Source organism: Nelumbo lutea, chromosome 7 (genome assembly GCF_056320005.1).
Source record: "Nelumbo lutea isolate HS-2025 chromosome 7, American lotus-T2T, whole genome shotgun sequence".
Lineage (NCBI taxonomy): Eukaryota > Viridiplantae > Streptophyta > Magnoliopsida > Proteales > Nelumbonaceae > Nelumbo > Nelumbo lutea.
The window spans coordinates 28,685,751-28,706,556 of NC_142690.1; the positions used below are offsets into that span (position 1 = coordinate 28,685,751).

The following is a 20,806-nucleotide window of genomic DNA, read 5'->3' on the forward strand; positions in this document are numbered from 1 at the left end:
GGACTTGGGTGGAAGTAATAAGAATTGATTTAATTGTCCATTATCTAGTGATTGATGGAGAAATGGGATTCATGTAGCTGACCCCAAATGGTTGGAACAAGGCTTAGTTGATGATGATGAGAAGGCAATTAAGATACATGAACCAGTAAATCTTAAGGACAACCTTATTATAACACAAAAGCATGGAAGGTATACATGTTTTTCAAACCACCATTGGTGGATCTTCCTAAAATCTCATTTGCCACAACTAACATGGTTTGGTCATTTTAACCATCCTATCCATGGTATTTCCTTTGCATTTGCCATGTAGTATATAATAAGCCAAAAATTTCAATTATGCAGATCATTACAATCATCCAATTAGGTCTACTTTAAGGCAGGAGCAGGATAACTTCTTTCAATGACCCATCAATAGATGCAGAGTTCTACTCCCTATGTGATTGCTATATGTCTTGATATTTGTATAAATAATACTTAGATGATGAGTTTTCTTGATACTCAGATGACAGGGGTAACTTTAGCTCACTGCTATGGGTTTTTTAACAACTTAGTGGCAGAAGCTTATGCTCTTTGGTATGACCTCAACCTTGTTAGATCTCTTGGTTTGAATCGGGTAATTATCTTCTCTGATTCCATTGTCCTGATTATTTTGATGAATCATTCTGAAGATTTGCATCCATCTCTTTGGTATTGGTGGTCTGAAATGGAGGAGATATTTGGTATTATAACTTTCGAATTAAAACACACTTTGTTGAAAGGTAATTCTGTTCCTGATTCTCTTGCCAACTTAGGATGTGATAGTCACTGCATGGCTTCTTTTGATTCCATGGTTGCCTGTTTTTCTCCATGATTTAGTGCCTCCGATAGGACAGGTTATGATGTCCTTTTTTTGTCACGGTTAATTTTTATTCTTCTTTCTTATCTTAGACTCTAGATTATGCTTATTGTAATTTTATGAGTTGAAGTCTTTGGTGTATATGTTCTTTCGAGGGGTAAGGTTTCTATGTCCCCCCTCTTAGGCTATTTTTTCATATTATTAATAAATTTATGATGGATGCCTCTCCATTGGGAATAGATTTTGTGGTTTAAAAAAAGATTGATTTTCCTCTCAAGGAATACAAGATTAGAAAATAAAAGCTACCTGCAGCTGCTGCAGCACGAGGCCAGATAGTTTGCTGAATATCTGACCCATCAACATACTCTCCCCACATGCATACTTCACCTCCAATAACCAATTTTTTCTGAGTAGGGTCTGTTATGTTAGAGAGTGGTTCATTTGTGTAAAAATCCCTCCAACTTTGATCCATGTGATCCAAATACCATTTGTCCTGGTTGCTGATAATGCATCTCAGCCCAGCTGCAACCACTTTCTCAGGAACACTATTGTCAAGCCTGCAAAGGCATCATGCAAAGGACATCAAACCCAGTTTACCAGAATCCTCTTACAATATAATTTTCTTTTGAAAATAAGAGGCTACTTCTAATATTTACATTAAATTGGAAAAGCAACTATAATGATCACAATAAAATGGAGAAGCTATATATGGCATAACAAGGTTCAGATTGCCTAAAATCAACCAAGACATAAAAACGATAACTCCACACGGATTAGAAGTTGACACCCAATGGAATAGAATTGGTTTTTTGAATCTATAGTTAAAGCAAACAATTGTATAAATATTTCCGGAAGATTTCTCTTATACCCTATTGTTGAGACTTAATCTCATTATACTCGGACTACAGTGGGGGCAAATAATGTTATGGCAGTGTCTTCAGATACTCCTCAGAGGTTCAAATCTCTTTCTTATACTAATTTATCCTATAGTCATGAACAGTAGTGACCATTTTCTCCCAGTAAATAATATCATTAACAACTATAAGAAAAGCAATGATGAATGATTAGGCAACATTTTGAGAAATGGGGGTCTATATAGTGCCTTTTGAACTATAGATGCCTCAGGGAAGATGTGAAGAAAGGCATACCAATTTTGCACTACTGTCTTCGGGCTTAATTGCTTTCCAAAGTTGTTGAAGGTCTCCTCCCTGTTCATCTTATGAGTGCATAATTAAGATGCTATACACACATATCACAAATAAGATTTGGAAAACCTCAGAGTCTAGACATTTTACCAATTAATAACTTCATATCCATGAGACAAAGCTATCTTTTGTACTTGCAAAACAAAGTACTTGTATGCATCAGATTTATTCATCCCTTTCTTGGCTAACCTGAAAATCAAGTAGTTGTTTGGTTTAAGGTTTGTCCACTCCAAATGGTTAATCAAGGAACAATCGAGATAAACCAGAATATTATATATATAAGAGATGGAATATTTTAAACAAAGGAGAATATTCAAACAATTATTTGGATGTGTCTTATTTCCTCTTGATTAGTAGTGAGTTTCTTTGGATGTCATCTATTTAAACCCCCTTAAACTCATCCGTGGCCAGCAGCTAAGAAGGGAAAATAAGGCACACATCCTCTTAGGGCCTTGAAAGAAGGCTCATTAGGTTCAAAGGTTCTTTTCTCCCTTTCCTCCCACACCACATGACTGGATAGATTATGGCCTTTTAGTAGGTCTTTGATCTTTCCCTTTGTGCCTAGCCCTGTGCCTTTCTATTATAGGAGCATGTCAACTAAGTTCCTTGGAGATAACCACTGAAGTAAAAGATAGCATTAGTCTAGGGAGGACAATTGCATATTCAAGCCTAAAGTATGCCATATATCCACCTGATGAGATTTATAATTGCATTAGTTTTAAGTTTTTACTAGATGACCTTATTTTAGCTACATGGAGTGATTGATGTGCCAATCCAAATCATCTATCTAACAAATGACCTTGGGTATTGGTTTTCCTTGGTCCATGTTTGGTCTAATACATCACATATAGCCTAAATGACCAGGTGATGCCAAAATTGAAGTTTTAAATGTTTATGATGTTGAAATTAAGTAGTTTCTTATGCTTTTCTTGTTTATAATTGTTGATAGATGTTATTGTATGTACTGTACACAGATTTAGTGCCCGTAGGGGTATTTTTGTAATTTCTATACCACTTATGTTGTATGGCCAATATAGTATAAATACGAATGCTTCACTCGCATGAAGCAAGTTCTTTTGAGGCATTAAGTCTGCCAGCCTCTTCTCTCTTCTTCCCTCTTCTCTTTCTCTTCTTTCTCTTGCTCAACATGGTATCAGAGCAAAACCGTCCAGGCCCGAAAAACAACCAGTTGAAGTCACTATATTCCTGATGTTCGAAGGGTAGGAAGAGAAATCATTCTCTAGTGCTGCAGTTAGTCTCCAATGCCGAGCAGAATTAGCTTGACTATTTAAATTCTTAGCACAGAAAAGGGTTTTGCTACAAAGTTTTCTTTCATAATAGTGTAACTCTTTCCCAAGCTTATGCCTTGGTGTCTAGAGAAGAGAGTAGGAGGAATGTGATGACGAGAAAACTTAAACTTGACCAGTCGGCCATGGTTAGTATAGTGAAACCTAAGCCAGGTGGGGAAAAGGTGGTATGATGCTAGGGAAGAGGACAATAAGGACTTGATTTGTGACTATTGTAAGAAGCCTAAGCATATTAAAAATACCTGTTGGAAGCTTCAACCACACCTTGTACCAAGTTAGCTCAGAAACAAGAAAGGGAATGCTAATATGGCAATGATTGGTGATTTATTTGGGCCACCTATTATAGCTTCTTTAGAGTTAGTTAGGGCTGAATCAGAGAGATATGGTCTGTTTCTGAATCAGTGATATACAACTAGTTTTAGCTCTTCACAGGGTGTACAACAAGGTGCAAGTAGCCTAAAAGCTAGTCATTTTACTTCATTTGCACATATAGATAGTTCATATGGCACTACAAATTATGCCTCCACTACAAGTATAGGGGACCTCCTTAAATTATAGACTAAGGGGCCTTAGAACATATGACTAATATTTCCACCATCTTCTCCTCATACCACCTCTATTCTAGTAGACATAGGGTCTCTACAACTACTGGTTGCCATGTTCTCATTGTTGGGAAGGGGTCTATCAAAATAACTAATTAGAGATGGCAATTTGACCTGTACCCATGGGACCCCATTGGTTTTTTTGACCACTAGTCGGGGTTCAGGGAAAACCCAAAACTTTAGGGTCAGGGACGGGGCAGGGATGGTATTTGTCCACCCTGCCCCAACCCCAACCCTGACCCTGCCCCGACTATATTATATAACATAATATATATAATTATTAATATATGCTAACATATATTTATATTATATTATATTATATTGTTTATATTTCTGTATTATATATTATATTGTACTATATTATATTACATAATATAAAATAGTTCTAGGTAGATTTAAAAAAAAAAATATGTATACAAGTAAGAATTGCCGGGTAGGCAGGGCAAAGTCGAGGATCCTCGTTCCCTGCAAGGACTATGATGGAGTTAGGATTTTTATCCCCATCGGGGTTCGGGGTGGGTGTGGGGAAAAGAGTTGAATTCGAGGTCGGGTATGGGGCAGACAAAACCCGGCTCGGCCTTGCCCCATTTCCATTCCTATAACTGATACTATTACCTTACCTTCTGTACTACGTGTTCCTAGATTGAATACTAGCTTTTTGTTCTTGAGCAATTTGACAAAAAATTGAATCGTTTAGTAATTTTTTCTCCTAGCCGTTGTGCTTTATAGGATTTGGAGTCAAAGAGGACAATTGGGAGTGTTTGCTTGAGGTGAATAGAGTCTACCTTATTGATATTCTTCCTAGTCATCAGATCCATCATGTTAGTAGTAAGAGCAATGGGTCAGAGTCAATGGGTTAGATTATGCTTTTGCATAATCAGTTAGAGAATTTGTCTTTTGGGTCTTTGTGTTTTTTTGTTTCCAAAACTGTGAATCTGTCAAGTTGTCCAGTTTGAGGTGTGAGGGTTATCAACTTGGAAAGCATTGTAGACATTCATTTAAGGTAAGTAATAAAAGATGTTCTTTAGTTATTGACATTATCCATGCTGATGTTTGGGGACCAAATCATGTTCCTTCTATGGGTGGCTACCATTATTTTCTTCTATTTGTGGATGACTATTCATGGAATTCTTGGGTATACTTGATGAGATCTTGTAATGGGGTACCTTCTTTGGTACAACAATTCCATTAAATGATGTTAACGTAGTTTAGAGTGTAGGTGAAGGTGTTCAAATTAGATAATGCTAGGGAATACTTTGAGAAAAACTTGGCATCATATTTATTAAAACATGGAGTAGTCTATCAGAGCAGTTGCACATATAGTCCATAAGAAAATGGTGGTATAAAGAAAGAACAAACATATTATGGAAGTGGAAAGAAGTATGACGGTGAACTCCATAATTCCATTTCGATTTTGGGGTTATGCAGTTCTCATAGTAGTCTTCTTACTTAATCAGGTACCCTCTTGTGTTCTTGGATACACTACTCCATTTTGCCTTCTTTTTCCTAAGGGGGGGATGATTCATGTTCCATTTAGGGTGTTCAAGGGTGTATGTTTTGTCTATATCCTTGGTCCTCACCACTCAAAGCTGGACCTTAAAGCAAATAAGTGTGTATTCCTTGGGTGTGTAGGAAGTCAAAAGGGGTATTGTTATATTGATACAGTGTTAGGGAGCCGGTATGTCACCATGGGTGTCATTTTTTTGAGTTCACACCTTTCTTTTTATAGAGTCTTTCTCAGGGGGAGTGTTTTACCAGAGAAAATAAGCAACCCACACCACTTCTTGTTCTAGCTCCTTTGCTTACTCTAGTGTTTGACCCACCTATTCCACCTACTTTTCTTGCTCCATTATGTCTTGCTTCTCAAATTTTTACATGATAGTGCCTACGACAACACAAGGAGGTTGATTCCACAACACAGGAACCTATGCCACTTCCCATCAGTTCATTTGAGATTCCAAGTTCGACTAACAAAGACCTAGGTATATCAATTGCTCCATCTGATGCTTTAGTTTCTGTTAATACTACCACTCCTGTTCCTAACACCAATGCAAATGACTTAGAACTTCCTATTGTACTCCAAAAGGGGAAGAGAAATCTATATCCTATTGTATCCCATATCAATATCATCTTTCATATATTGGGTTATCTCCCTCCTAACAAGCCTTCCTTTCTTCTCTTAACTCTATGTCTATACCCAAGTCTATTAGTGAGGCTCTTATCAAAACTGAGTAGAAGGCAACTATGCTAGAAGAAATGGAAGCATTGTTTAAAAATCGGACATGGAAAATTGTTGATTTACTTGATGAGAAGGAGATAGTTGGTTGTAGATGAGTTTATACAGGGCTAATGGAAGCATAGAAAGGTACAAGGCATGGCTAGTAGCAAAAGGGTACACTCAAACTTATAGGGTAGAGACTACTTGGAGACTTTGGCACCAATAACCAAGATGAGTTCAATTTGGATCCACTTATCTCTAACAATTGCTTGTTAGCACCCAATTTTTGCTCGGTCCCCTCACCCTACCTCTTCGTACCTTCTTCTTAGACCCCATAAACTTGGAAACACAACCAGATCAACTTGAGACTTTCCAAAACCCGAAATTCCCTCCTTTGACACAATCCATGGGACAAATAAGAACCTTGAGATCAATATAAATGTCCGATCAGACATCATCCCTAGACTTAGAAAACTATAACTTAGTTACACATCAATTTTCATGACTAAAATGCAAATATCCACTATTCATCATGCCAACTTAATTTCTAATGTCCCCGATCTATGCGATATTCAAATTCCAACTCCTCCAAAATCAAATCCAACACCCCAAGAGCACTAGGAAACAAACAACTAGCGAGTCCCACCACAAATCTATAATGATCAACTGCAAAAACACCAATATCCCATTTTGATGGCTCTAAACGATTGCCAAGATTGACTATATCTTTCTCAGATCAGAACCATCCACTTGACTCCTCACCCTAATCCATGCCTACTTACCAAATTGTAGCTCAAAATTCCCCTGTCTGACCCTCATCAAGCGTAAATCCTATTTCAGTAAATCTCTTTAATTAGAGCTTACCATCCATCATCCCAACTTCATAGGACCAATTAGACCTTACCGTTGTGTTTGGAGACCCCAAAAAACCCCTGTACGTCAAATTTCGTGGCCAAACACCTCCATTTGACCATTGAAAAAGTAAGATTCCATTTCGAACCATCTCATTAATTGGAAAATCATAAGCTAAGACCATGATCTGAACTAGATCAGTCAATATACAGATCTGATCAAAGATCCATAATTTCCATCAAATTTTGGATGATAAAAAATGCATGCCCACCAAATTTCATCCTAAAATTTTCCTATTTGACCATTCATCAAACAAATGTTCTATTTCAACAAATCTTATGAATCCGAACTTGTCATCCATAGATCTCAAGTATCCTGACTCTATTTGTCCGATCAGACCTCACCACTATGTTTAGAGACCCAAAAAACCCCAACACACCAAATTTCATGATCAGATTCATTCGTTTGACCATTAAATTAGAAATATACCATTTCAACTTACAAGATTAAATTGCCATGTCATCCATCCAACTTGTAGCCTCAAAAGGGTGATGACTGATGTCAGACCCATTCTTGACTCATTAGAACACTTGGACCAATGAAAATAAGCCTAATAAACCCAAAAAGCCCCCAAACCCCAAGATATACCTACTTAAAACCAAGAAAAGATAAAATAACATTTAAAAGCTCATCAAATTTACATTTTTTTGCCTTTGATAGCCCCAAATACGAGACTGCCATGATAGGCATGCCCCAAGCTCCCATTAAACGCACAAAACCCATGAAAATCTTCCCCAAATAAAAGAAAATGTTTTACCAAATAGGAAAGCTTGATGGAATATCCATTTCTTTGAAGAATCTTTGCTTATTTTTGTGAAAAACCTCTGTTGAATCCCAAAAACTATAACTGAGCGAATTCAGACCTGACCCCTTTTCCTTTTTCTATAAATACTGATCTAATTTGAGGCCCTAGGGGGGAAGAGAGAGGCCCCCAAAGAGAGAGAGAGAGAGAGAGAGAGAGAGAGGAAAAGAGGAAAAAAGAAAGTGGGGGAACATGAGAAAGAGAGAGATCTAAAGAGAAGAAGAGAAAAAAAAGAACATTTTTTTCAACCTCTGTAATCTCAAAGTCCTTGTAGATCAAACTCCAAATCTGCCCATCTATTTTTTGCTATGAGATTTGAAACCAAAAAGTGTACAATCCATCCCAGTATCTCATTCAAGCTTCTTTGAACTTGTTCCCACTGCTGGAAAACTCCCATTAAGGTACATACGAAGGGTAGGTATTTCATTTTAACTTTTAAACCTGATTTGGTAATCTTTGTTTATTTTTTTAGTTTTTCTGGGTCGCTTGAGGTTCTGAAATGTTGGAGAACCATCATTTGCAATTTCTTCTTGATTGAGAATAGAAGTAGAGAGATGGGGGTCTTAGAGAAATTAGTACCTAAGACTCGATAACATCACCTCAAAATTGGTCTTAGGAGAGGTTGAAAGCATATTCCTCCAGATTTAAGAAATTCTTGCAAACATTTCTGTTTTTCAATGAAAGAAATTAAGCCCGAATAACTCCTATAGTGGGCTGCTACAACAGCTTGGAGAGAGAGGTGCCTAATACCTTCCCTCTCCCAATCCTTAGGACCTGAAATCTCTCGGTTGTGTGGCTTTTCCATGGAGAATGGAGTTACTATTGAAGACTTAAATTGAATTTTTCAAATCTGAAAATGAGGACCAATTTCCTCTAAAAATGGGTGGTGACTCCATCTTTTTAAGCCGACGATGAGCTTCGCAGAGTTCACACTACATACTCTTGGCCCTTTTCCAACTTGATGTGAAGAATGCTTTTCTTAATGGAGATTTGTGGAAGGTGTACATGGACTTCCTAATTGGTTTTTATAGTGATGTGACTAAAAGAAAGGTATATAGATTGAAGAAGTCTTTACATAGTTTAAAAATCATCTACAACTTGGTTTAATAGGTTTAGGAGTGCATTGATTGTGTTTGGCTATACTCATCAAATCCAGTATGCTCATACTTTGTTAATATAGAGAATGGGATCATTGGTGTTAGTATTTTTAGTTTATGTGGATGACATTGTAACCACATAAAATGACTTGACTGAGATTGATGTATTAAAGAAAACCTTACATTAGGAGTTTGAGATTAAGGATCTTGGGGAGCTTAAGTATTTTTAGGCATTGAGTGACAAGGTCCAAATATGGGATCTTCATTACTAGAAAAAGTATGTGTTAGACTACTATAGGAGACATGAAAACTTGGGGTTAAACCAGTTGATATACCCATTGAGTAAAATCACGGAATTAATGCTTTTGATGGTAAGCTAGTAGAGGATGTTGGGAGGTATCAAGATTGGTGGGCCGTTTGTTATACTTGTTCTGACATGACAAAATATTTCCTATGATGTTAGTGTGGTAAGTAAATACATGCATGCCCCATGAGTTAAACATTGGGAGGCCATTGACATGATTCTTGCCTACCTAAAAGGACTTCCAGGTAGAGGGATATTATTTGTTGACCATGGGCATTTGAAGATGGAAACTTACATAGATGTTGATTCGATAGGATGCCTAGATGACAGGAGATCTACATCATGAGTGTGCAGTCATGTTAGAGGTAACATAATTTCATGGAAGAGTAAGAAGCAACTATTTGTAGTTAAGTCAAGTGCAAAAACTAAATATGCAACTATGTCACATGATGTTTCAGAGTTTCTTTGGGATTGGTCTTTCTTAGGAAAGATTGGAGTTGATGCAGAAGAACTTATGATATTATACTATGATAATCAAGTAGCAATTGACATTGCTCATAACCCGATTTAGGATGGTAGAACCAAGTATATATCGGTGGACAAACATTTCATAAGAGAAAGGGTGACATCTGGAGGAAAAGTATGCCTACTATATGTTGCAATTAAGTTACAACTAGCTGATGTTCTCACAAAAGGAGTTGGGAATGTGTGACATCTACTCCCAACTCATTAGTTGATGTTATTGGGCTTAAAGCCCATTAGTTTATGTTGGTTTTTTGGAGCATATTTTTTTGTATTATGAATAGTAGCTGCCCCATTAAGGGAATTTTAGTCTTTGTAATTAATCTTTTTTATGAGTATATGAGATAATGAGTGGGGTGGCCAAAGATCATTATTGGCTTCTCCCCATCTCTTCTCCTTCTCTTTTTCTCTTCTCACTAAGATCTCTCTCTCTCTCTTCTTTCTCACTGTTATCATATTAGATTATTGTTTTTCTTTTCTTTTCTACTTATGACACAACCATCAAACAAGTAGAAGTGTTCTCTTATGGCCAATTTTCATCCTATATTTGCATTTAGGTGATAAAATCCTAAACTTCACACTATCTAGGTGGTATCCATGTGGCAAGTCCCACTACAAGAACACTTTTTTATATGCACATAAAATAATTTACACACATACACCATGCATACATACATTTATTCATATACATCATGTTTGTATACATGATAATAGAATGGGGTAATGAGCTATGTCTTAATCTCTCCATGGGTACCCATTAATGGCTTGATCGAATTATGTTCTATTAGAGGTCTTTCTTCTTTTTTTGTTCTGGGTATAACTATAATACTAAGGGTCTACTTGGTTTGTGGGAATAGGGGTTTAGAATTGGAATTAGAATGGCCCATTTATTGATTCTAGCTCTTTGGTTGGGTGGAATGGGATTCAAAATTGCATTCCTAGTAGAATTGCATTCCCACTTTTGAGGGAATGGCCATTCTGGCCACCCCCTTGGGGCTCATGCATATCTTATGGAATTTGATTTTAGTTCCCATTTTAACCAAATAGATGGGGGGGGATAGGTGATTTTGATTCCAATTCTAGGTCAAATGGGCATGTCATAGCTAAATAATAAAATTTTAAACATAGAAATAAACACAAAAATAAAAATGTATAAAATAATTGGTTATGTTTTTGAATAAGTGTGATAAATAAGAATTCTTTTCATTGAAAATAGAATGAAATACATAATTTAAAATCAACTAAAAAATGAAATTGTTATCCTATTTAGTGTTAGGTCAACAATTCAACCTTTTCAGTCAAATGTGGCAATGTTTGATGTCATAATTAAATAATAAAAATTTAAAAAAGGACTAAAACATAAAAAATGAAAAGATACATAAATTTTGTATAAAACATTTGGTCACATCTCTAATATTATATATTCATCATATTAAACAAAAAAATATAAAATAAGTGTAGAAAATTGAAAACATCTATATCCATCTATACTACTATTAAAAGTATGAATAAGCTTGTCATTTTTTTGAATAAAATACCCTTATTTTTTGAATTTAGTTCCTTTATCTATTTGTGTGATTTTAAAATGTAATTTGAACTACTAATTTTTATCTTATTTAATTCCCTCTTACAAAGTCTTATGTTTAAGGTATTAACTCACATTTATTTCATTAAATCTTATATTTAGGTATTTTTACCACTAAATTCTACTAATTAGATCATATCCAATACTTTTAACAATATAAAACCCATATTTTCTCTAAACTAACCCAAAAATTGAATTTTTCTTTTGACAATGTGGCGGGTAAGCAATTCAACCATCTAGACCGAATGAGTCAATCCATGATGCCATATTTAAATAATAAGAATAAATAAATAATAACCAAAAAAAAAAATAAATAAATTTTGTATAAAATATTTGAGTATATCTCTAATATTATATATTGATGATCATCATATTTGTTGTGAGAAGTGAACAATACTTGTGAGCTATTAGTTGTCTTGTTTATTTTTTATTTGTATTAGTATTGGGCCTTAGTTATTAGATGAAGATGAAAGACCCAACATGTATCTTTTATATATTTTTCACCCTCACAATATTAAACAAAAAATAAGAGTGATAAATAAGAATAATTTTTATACACAGAAATGTAAATAATGATTAAAAATTGGATACATTATTACTATCATTATCATCTTCTAAAATTGCCATGTGCATATTTTCTAGTTGGTATGAAAAGTGAGGTAATGGTGGAATTCCCCAACAAAAAAATAATGGAGAAAACAATGACATTTAACATTTATGAATGAAGAAAGAGAAATCTCATCCATAACATGATAACATAATAGACCAAAATCTTCCAACTTCATCAATCTTTCACAACCCATAAAATAACTAACTACACAAAGCTTTCAAGATAATAAAAGATAATGCAAAATACATTTTAGATGCACAAACCAATCCCTTCCATGATACCCCAAAAAAATGTCTTCCAAATAATAAAAAAAAAAAGACTAGGAAAAAAAAACAAAACCATATTGCAAATATAATTGACCAACAAAAAGAAAGTAGGATCACTTCATACCAATAAGATCAATCTAAACCAATTGAAAGGTTTAAGAATATTTTTACAACATTCATGATTTCTATTTACAAGTTTGATATGTGAATAGTAGAAATTTAATGAAAAAAAGACTAAAATCAAGAAGAAAGATCTCTATAGTAGATGATAGAAATAGAGGGATGAAAAGAATTGAGGTTTTGTATTATATTTCATGGAGAGATGTGGTTGGATTTTTTGGGTTAGCACAATGAAGGTTAAGAAAACTATACTTTTTTTTTTATTGTAATCCATGACCTTAATAATTTATTGCTAAATATGTTGGTTGATGATGTTGTGTGGGTGAGAATGCAACGACAATGGTTGAGAAAGATAGGGTTTCATTAATGTTGCACGGTATTAAGGGGTAATGTCATTTATATTTTATAAAGTAGATACTTGCCTTGGGTTCTAGGCAGGTCATAAAAATTAAAACCAAATACCACATATCATATATGGTTAATTCTTAGCACGTGCTCTTATAGTAGTAATTTGGAAGAATTGGTTGGGGAAAATTTGTATAGAAAAACTAGGTTAACACTATTACCAAATAACTTAAAAGAATGAGCTTTGGACTCATTTTTATTATCCCAAGTTTTTGACTTTATGATCCGAAAAGGTCGAATAAGGTTGTGCTTACCAAATGTAGTTAAATGGTGTTAAAAAAACTCTATTTGACCATATTTGACCTTTTATGTCTTTATTTTCACCCATTTAGTTGACAAATTCTTAAAAGGTTTTATTTGAACATGTAGAATATGTCTTGGATATGAAATGGTGATAATTATTATGCTCCTATTTGACATCCAAATGTAAATCAAGTTACTTTGTTTATAAAGAATTTAATAAATCCAAAATTTAGGCAATAGGATAGGCATAGATTGAGTTGTGAGAATGAAAAATAAATGAAGAAGATGAAGAAAGAAGGAAGAAGAAAAAAGTAAAAGAAGGAGAAGAGAAGAGAAGAAGAAAAGGAGTTTCAAATGAATGGGTTATGTTATTGTTTATACCCCAAAATTTTCATTTATAAAGCAATAAGTTGGAAATGGATCTTCAAGAGGATGCATACCTTGATGGTAAAGTTGAGACCTTTTCACTCATGGAAATTAAAATATTATGAGGAATCTTTTCACTCATGGATATGTTAGAGTAAATTATAATACTATTGGCTACAAATACACAATTTAACTATAAAATTTAGCTAATGGATGTCAAAATAACATTCTTGAATGAAGATCATACTGAATATATCTATAGACAACAACCCTAAGGGTGTGTTGCTAAATGTTAGAAACATATGGTGTACAAGTTGAATAATTCAATATATGAACTAAAACAAGTTTCTAAGAGTTGGAACATCCATTTTTGACTCAACAGTTAAAGATTGACTTTGAGCAAAATTTGGATGAACCATGTGTTCATAAGAAAACAGTGAGACAAAGTTGTATTCTTAGTACTATACATAAATGACATTTTTCTTATTAGGAATGATGTAGAAATGTTGTTAATAATGAGAGTATGGCTTTCATAGTAGATCTCCATAAAAGATTTTGGAGAAGCATCCTACATATTAGGACTTCATCTATATAGAGATAGAGCAAAGTAGATCATTAGATTATCCCAAGCTACTTACATTGATATGATTATTAAGAGGTTCAACATGCAAGACTCCAATAAGGGTTTTGTACCTTTCTGACATGTGGTCACTCTAATAACGGGCATGACTCCCAAGACTCTCAAGGAAGTAAAGGACATGAGGATCATATCCTATGGCTTAGTTGTAGGGAAACTCATGTATGCAATGTTGTGTATTAGACCTAACATAGAACAAATAGTAAGTGTATTAAGTAGATACCAATCAAATCCAGGAACCGATTATTGGATTGCTATAAAGAACACACTCAAATACCATCAAAGAACAAAAAGTTATTGCCTTATCTTTTAAGGAAGTTCACTAAAGCTAGTTGGTTATATGGATGTTGACTTCCAATTAGACCCAAATGATAGAAAGTCTTCATTAGGATTCATCTTCTTGTTAGACTTAGGGGCGGTTAGTTGGAAGAGTAGTAATTAAAGGTTAATGGTAGATTCCATGATACTTTATGCAAAAGGTATATGAAAAACATGTGGACAGCATAGGACTATGGATTATATCAGGTTGGACCTAAGTGCAAGTAAGAGTTTTTGTATAGTTTATGCCCTTAACTACTCCAATTGATGTACTGTACACGACTTTATTATGAATAAAAAATCATTCACATCTTGTGTCATGTGAGTGCTTTGCTAATCACTCCTCAATTTATATTAGTATTATGTATGAAACCACATATGTATCATAATATGGACTTAAATATTCACAACTAGTGGATGAAAAAGGAGGAGTTTATCTTGGCATGGTTGACATTCTCATATTGTCCAAGTAGTGGAGCAATGGGTCTCGATTACTTGGGTTGTGACTTAAGGTGTGAGGGTGCGCGTTTACAAGAAACATGGAACTAGACCAAATCCAATATGTTTCTAAACTTTGTGATAGGTGGAATAAGTAGATGTTACATTAATTCATAGACTTGAAACGCCAATTAGTGAGATCCTTGTAGGGTCAAATATTTGGGTATGTTGAGGTTTTTAAGAATGGTGAATTAGGCGATGATTAATGTAATAGGATCTGCTATCATATTAGACATAGAGAATAGTCTATACAACTTCCTATGATGGAAGCTTGAATCTATGATAGTAGGACTACTTGAATTGTGTATTAGGGTTCACCAGAGGTGGAATATAGACAATGTATCATAAATACTTGGAGGGAAAAAGTCCTTTCCCGTAGAAGTGTTGAGTGCTGATAGCTAGCCGAGAAATTGGATGCAAGCAATATGTTGGACTAATTTAAGCTAATAATCACATAATGAGCTAAACTAATTAATCTTGGGCCTTTAGGATGGTAACCTCTCAAGTGACTTCAGCGTTTATACACTTAATGGGCCAGATCATTAAAGCCCATAATAGTTATAGATGATTTGACATGTAGGCTAGCTTATTTAAGTGGTCGGCCCTACTAGTCTTAGTATGCGCTTATAGGGACCTAAGTTGGTTATACACATTAGTAGTAGGCCCCATGCCACACAAGATGATTCCTCCCTCTTTAAAAAGGTTTTCAGGCAGGGGTGGCCACAAGCCAAGCTTCTCACGAGCTATTCGAGCTAGGCTCGACTCAGTTTAAATTGAGCTTCGAGTCGAGCTCGAGCCTAGTAAAGCTCAACTCGTGAGGCTCACGAGCCTAGTATAATAAATAAATAATTTTTATTGTATACATACATATACATATAATAAATAATTTTTATTATATAATAATATTTTATATATAATATTTTTATTTTTTATGTATACTAGTAAATAATTTTTATAATTCTTAATTTTTTGTATGTAAAATAAAAAATTGTTTATATATATAATTCTTATTTTTTAGAAAAAACTTTGCTTGTAGTCGAGCTTGAGCCGAGCCAAGCTTGAACTCATGTACTTTGAACCAAGCCAAGCTCAAGTCTCTAGCTTGAATCGAGCTTGAGCCTAACACAGTTTCAGAAAGCCAAGCTCGAATAGCCAAGTATTCAGTTCAGCTCAGCTCAAACCCACCCCTATTTCCAGGATTAATGAACATTCTAATTTGGTTGTGAGTCTTCTTAAGAAATTATTCATAGTCAAACTAGTAACTAGAAAGTCTAAGCTAGTTATAAGTTTGACTATGATGCTTAACTAGAAAATGAATTAGGAGAGTAAGATTGTCTCAAAATATTTTCTAATTATCTTAGGAAACATTATTAGCTAAGGAAACAGATCTTCACAATCCAACCAAGGCTATAAATAGACACTCAACTAGAGGAAATCGATTGACACAAAATCAACTCCTACTAGCTAAATTCACCCATTTGAGAGGGATTTCTAGGGTTTTGAACTACATTTAACCAGACCTTGTGTTCCACCATTAGAGTGTTTTTCCAGAGAGGTTTTGAGTGAGATAACTCACTCAAATCGATTGACACAAAATCACCTCCTACTATCTGAATTCACCCATCAAGATTTGAGAGAGATTTCTAGGGTTTTGAACTACATTTGACCAGACCTTGAGTTCCATCATTAGAGTGCTTTTCTAGAGTAGTTTTGAGTGAGAAAATTCACCCAAATCGTTACTTGGTGGAAGCACACATTGCTAGAACTTCTAGGAGATCGACTACTCACTACAAAGGATCATGTTGCACTATCTTCCACTTGTAGTGTTTTGGGAGTGCAAAATCTTGGATGTGAACTACTACTTTGATCCCTGCATTTGTAGACATCTAATATCAGGTATGAAACTTTCCCAATTACAAGGTTCGATCTTTTCATGGTCTAATAGACCCAAACGATCAAAGAGAAAATTCTGTTTTCTCATAGTTGTGCAATTTCATCGTTAGATATAGAACAAAAATCCTGAATTTTCATCATTCTTTTGTTGGGAATTTTTCACAATATGATCACTAGAAGATCATCTTTCACTAACCAAATTGATTATGATGTAGGATGTTTTCTTATTTAGTGGAGTCCACCACTAAATGGTTATGTCAAAATTAGTTGTGACAAGAATCATATCTCCTACCTAGTTAGGGTACTTTTTGGTTGACTACAAAGAACCAATGACTTTCTTTTTTCAGGTGTGTATTTTATTTTTAGCAATATCATTGAAACTAAGCTATGGGATCTTTTGGCTGCTATTAAATTGGAAAAAAGTTTCAAATTTGGAGAAGGTTATCTTTGAGTCAGGGTATAAAACAACAACCAAAGCTATTAAGGATGAATCCCCTCATATTCTTTGGCAATATTTTGTTAATAGATAATATTAAGAATTTTAGGAACTCTTCTTTCCAAATTGTGAAATGTGAAGAAAATAGAGCAACATATGTAGTTGCTCAAATAATTAAAACAATGTTGCAGGTGAAGTATGGAGGAGTCCTTCCTGTATGACTTCTGTTAACATTGTATAATGATTTTTTGGGAAGTTAAATATATTAGTTTGCTTTCTAAAAATTAACATTACAATTATATTAGTGTTTAAAAAGAGTAGAAGATTGTATGCAAACGCTCGACCTTTAGATTGTGGGCATAAACCTTAAGCTTCATCAATTATCACTTCTTAACAAAAGATTAAATTAAATAAAGAAAATTGGGCCTAAATATATGCAAAGGAGAAGTGAATTTTTGCATGAAAATAGAATTTAATGAACAAATAAATGATAATGCAAACAAGCATTATAAGAGTGTAAGAAGTTTAGATAAGTATATCCTATATTTTTGGAAATGACTTAATAACTATTAATTAAAAGGCTTTTAAAGTAAATAATACCTCAAAATTGTTTTAAATATGTCGAATCATAGATAGATGCATATACATACACACATTAAAGCTTTCTAATCTTCGAGAAATGTGTTTTACACTTACAAGTATGAGACTCAAGGTTAAGCCCTGACCTAAAGCGTCAAAGTATAATCCTCATATGTTTTTTAAAACATTGGATATAATGAAAAATATGTACATAAAAAAACCCACTGATATGATGGTGTAAGGGTCAAGTCTAAATTTGATCAAATCAATATGAACCCAAATCAATTCTGACAACAAATAGAAACATAGTCTATGTTTTATCTCCATATTAATCAAATAGGATTCTAGTTAAAAACTTATCATGATTTGATCTCTTAATTTATTTTAAAAACTTAACCAATATTAGACTCTTGATCTATTTATCTTTTGTCTAAAGATTACTTTTGACAATCATTTGGTATTGTAGAGCTTCCATTTATGCCTTGTTTATTTTTAATGAGGGCAGGTAAGTTGATCAACATGAGAGTTGACACCACATTTGTGTTTTAGTCTTCGTGGTTCAGGGGTGAGCAAATGGATAGGTTCTACTCGGATCTAGCCTTGAATCGATCCTATCCAATTTGTACATGGTAGGGTTCGGGTCCAAATTCTTTCAATCAACCCCCATCTAGGTCGGTTCCAGGGTCTAGGGGTTTATCCTATTCAAATTGACTCGATGAACTGGCCTTGGTTGGTCTTGGTGAAACAAGCCTTGGAACTGAATTTGCTTTGAAATAAACCCCAAAAATATTTTTAAGGATGTGAAGATTTGAATCCAAGAACTCATGGTTACAAAATCCATGGTTTCTCTTGAGCATTGAGTTACTAAACTAATTGTATAAATTGTTTTCATTTTAATATTTTTGTGTATAATAAATAATGTAAAAGGTAATATTTACAAAGTTTAAATTATAATGACAATTTTGAACCATGTATTAATATACTATGATAATCTACATATTAATTCTTCAATTTAATTAGTAAAGATTATAAAAGTTTTAAACTATATTTTGTGTTTATTGAAAATCAAGTTTTTAAAGAACATGTTTCATTTTTTATTAAGAAGGAGAGTAATGAAAGAATATGTTCCATGGGTAGATCCTAGAATTGCCAAGGCCAAAACCAACCTTCACAAGGTAGGTTTTGGTTCCAAAAACCTAGAATTGACCCCTACAAGGTAGGTTCCAAGTTCTACCATGGAACCAAATTGAACTGGCCCATGCTCACCCCTATGTGATATGTCCAACAAAAAAGAATGATTTCCGTGCAGCTCAATTACCTAGGTTAGTATTACCCTCTACTTACTTGGGTAAATAACTTTATTGTCTATAGGGAAAAATGCTAATACATCATGAGACAACATTCTCCCCTCAATAGTAACACTTTCATGGATAAAATGGTCATTGTTTAAATTTTCCTGAGAAACAAAAAAACACTAGTAAGTGTGTTTACCCGTGCAAGTATTTCTCAAGGAAAGTGCATTTACCCAAGTAAATGACTTCCCGAAAAATGGACTAGGGCTTATAGTATCCTAGAAAATTAGAAAAGTGCATAGAAAAAAGGATCTTCAATGTAAAGTATTGTCTTAGGAGGAATGTAAAACCAATGTTACAATTGTGGAAGAGAAATTGTTTTCCTTCCATAATTTCCATAACATATTCCTCTTCTCATTATCTAGGATACATGGTGAACCAGCATATGGAACTTTGAATTCTATAGGTGGAACTATGAAAAGATGAAAAGGAAAGGTTGATAGAAAGAAATGTTTTGAGATTGTTACCATCTTCCTACACGAGGAGTTGTCACCCAGCAATCTGAAACAAATTACATAATATGATTTACTAGTGAATTCTCATTATCTTATAACTAATGCATAAAGAAAGACAAACAAAAACTAATAAATTCTTTGGGCAAGAGTAATGCTAGAGAAGAGGACAAACAATCTAATTTCTACCAAGAATCAACCATTCCATTTTGGGATCGACTATGGGATTTGCAACCTTCTATGACATGTTTTATGACTTAGGTTAGGTTGCCATTTATTTGAAGACATTGTATGCACCTTTCTCCCTATTGGCTCTCATAAGGGCCATTACCCATTGTTGGTTCCAACTATCTAGGGTCTTGGGTGGGGTGGACTAGATATGGACCTAGCCTTTTCCACCAAATTTCCACCCTCAACTTGAACCCATGTTGTCACACTTGTTAGCTTGAGATTTTACCTTTACACCAAGCAATAGAGAGGAAAGAAACAACAACTCAATACAAACCAACCAAAAACAATAGTTAAATTTTATTGTCTATTGAAAATGTACAAGGGAATTAATAAATACCTAAAAAAGAAATGAAAGTAAACAATTTGAAAGCAAACCAAGAAGTAACAACAAGAAATACTCCCAAGAAGTTAAAGGTAAGAAAAAAAAAATAATGAGGTTCCTTTTAGTTCTTTTTCTTTTTCTAAGCTGGTTTATTTCTGAATAATTGCATGGAATGCATTTTATAACACCAAAAACTGATTATAAAATAAAAGCAAAGAGCTCCTAATATTTTCATTTTAAGTTGGCTTTTATGGAGAACACAAGGAACCTTAATTGTTGAAGACATTGAAAGACCAAGAAGAGGAATTTGGGTTATTTAGTTGAATTCCAATTGTCTTATTTTATTACTTGGGAGGAAAAACATCAGAGACATAAAAAAGGAGAAAGATAATGAAATTAACTATTTTGTAGAGTCACTACTTTGTAACTGTGGATATTTAGTTAAGTTAATCCAGTCTTAATCATGCTCAAAATCTGTATCCATGGATTAATATTTGCATACATATTCAAGGTTTGTAGGTGTTAAGTAAGACCTATAGGGAGAACAACCAAGTCAATTATGACTTTGTAAAATTATAAATTGATTTTAGAGGTAACACTATCAAATGTGATTTTGGGATTAATAAGTTCTTTAAAAATAGAGGATTTGCCCTATTTTGTCAAGAAGAAACTTCTTTTTATGAGTAACA

The 20,806-nt window shown here is 34.1% G+C and overlaps 1 protein-coding gene across 1 annotated transcript in view; it reads right to left on the bottom strand.

The window, feature by feature from the left end:
- LOC148845892 (beta-hexosaminidase 3-like) overlaps positions 1–20,806 on the bottom strand; it is a 59,161-nt gene that overhangs the window by 8,741 nt on the left and 29,614 nt on the right. The window contains exons 11-14 of the mRNA XM_088955144.1: positions 19,580–19,613; positions 2,131–2,229; positions 1,984–2,043; positions 1,142–1,392 (exon numbers count right to left, since the gene is read on the bottom strand). Of these exons, the coding sequence (XP_088811270.1) occupies positions 1,142–1,392; positions 1,984–2,043; positions 2,131–2,229; positions 19,580–19,613 (444 nt within the window). The remainder of the gene's footprint in view (positions 1–1,141; positions 1,393–1,983; positions 2,044–2,130; positions 2,230–19,579; positions 19,614–20,806) is intronic.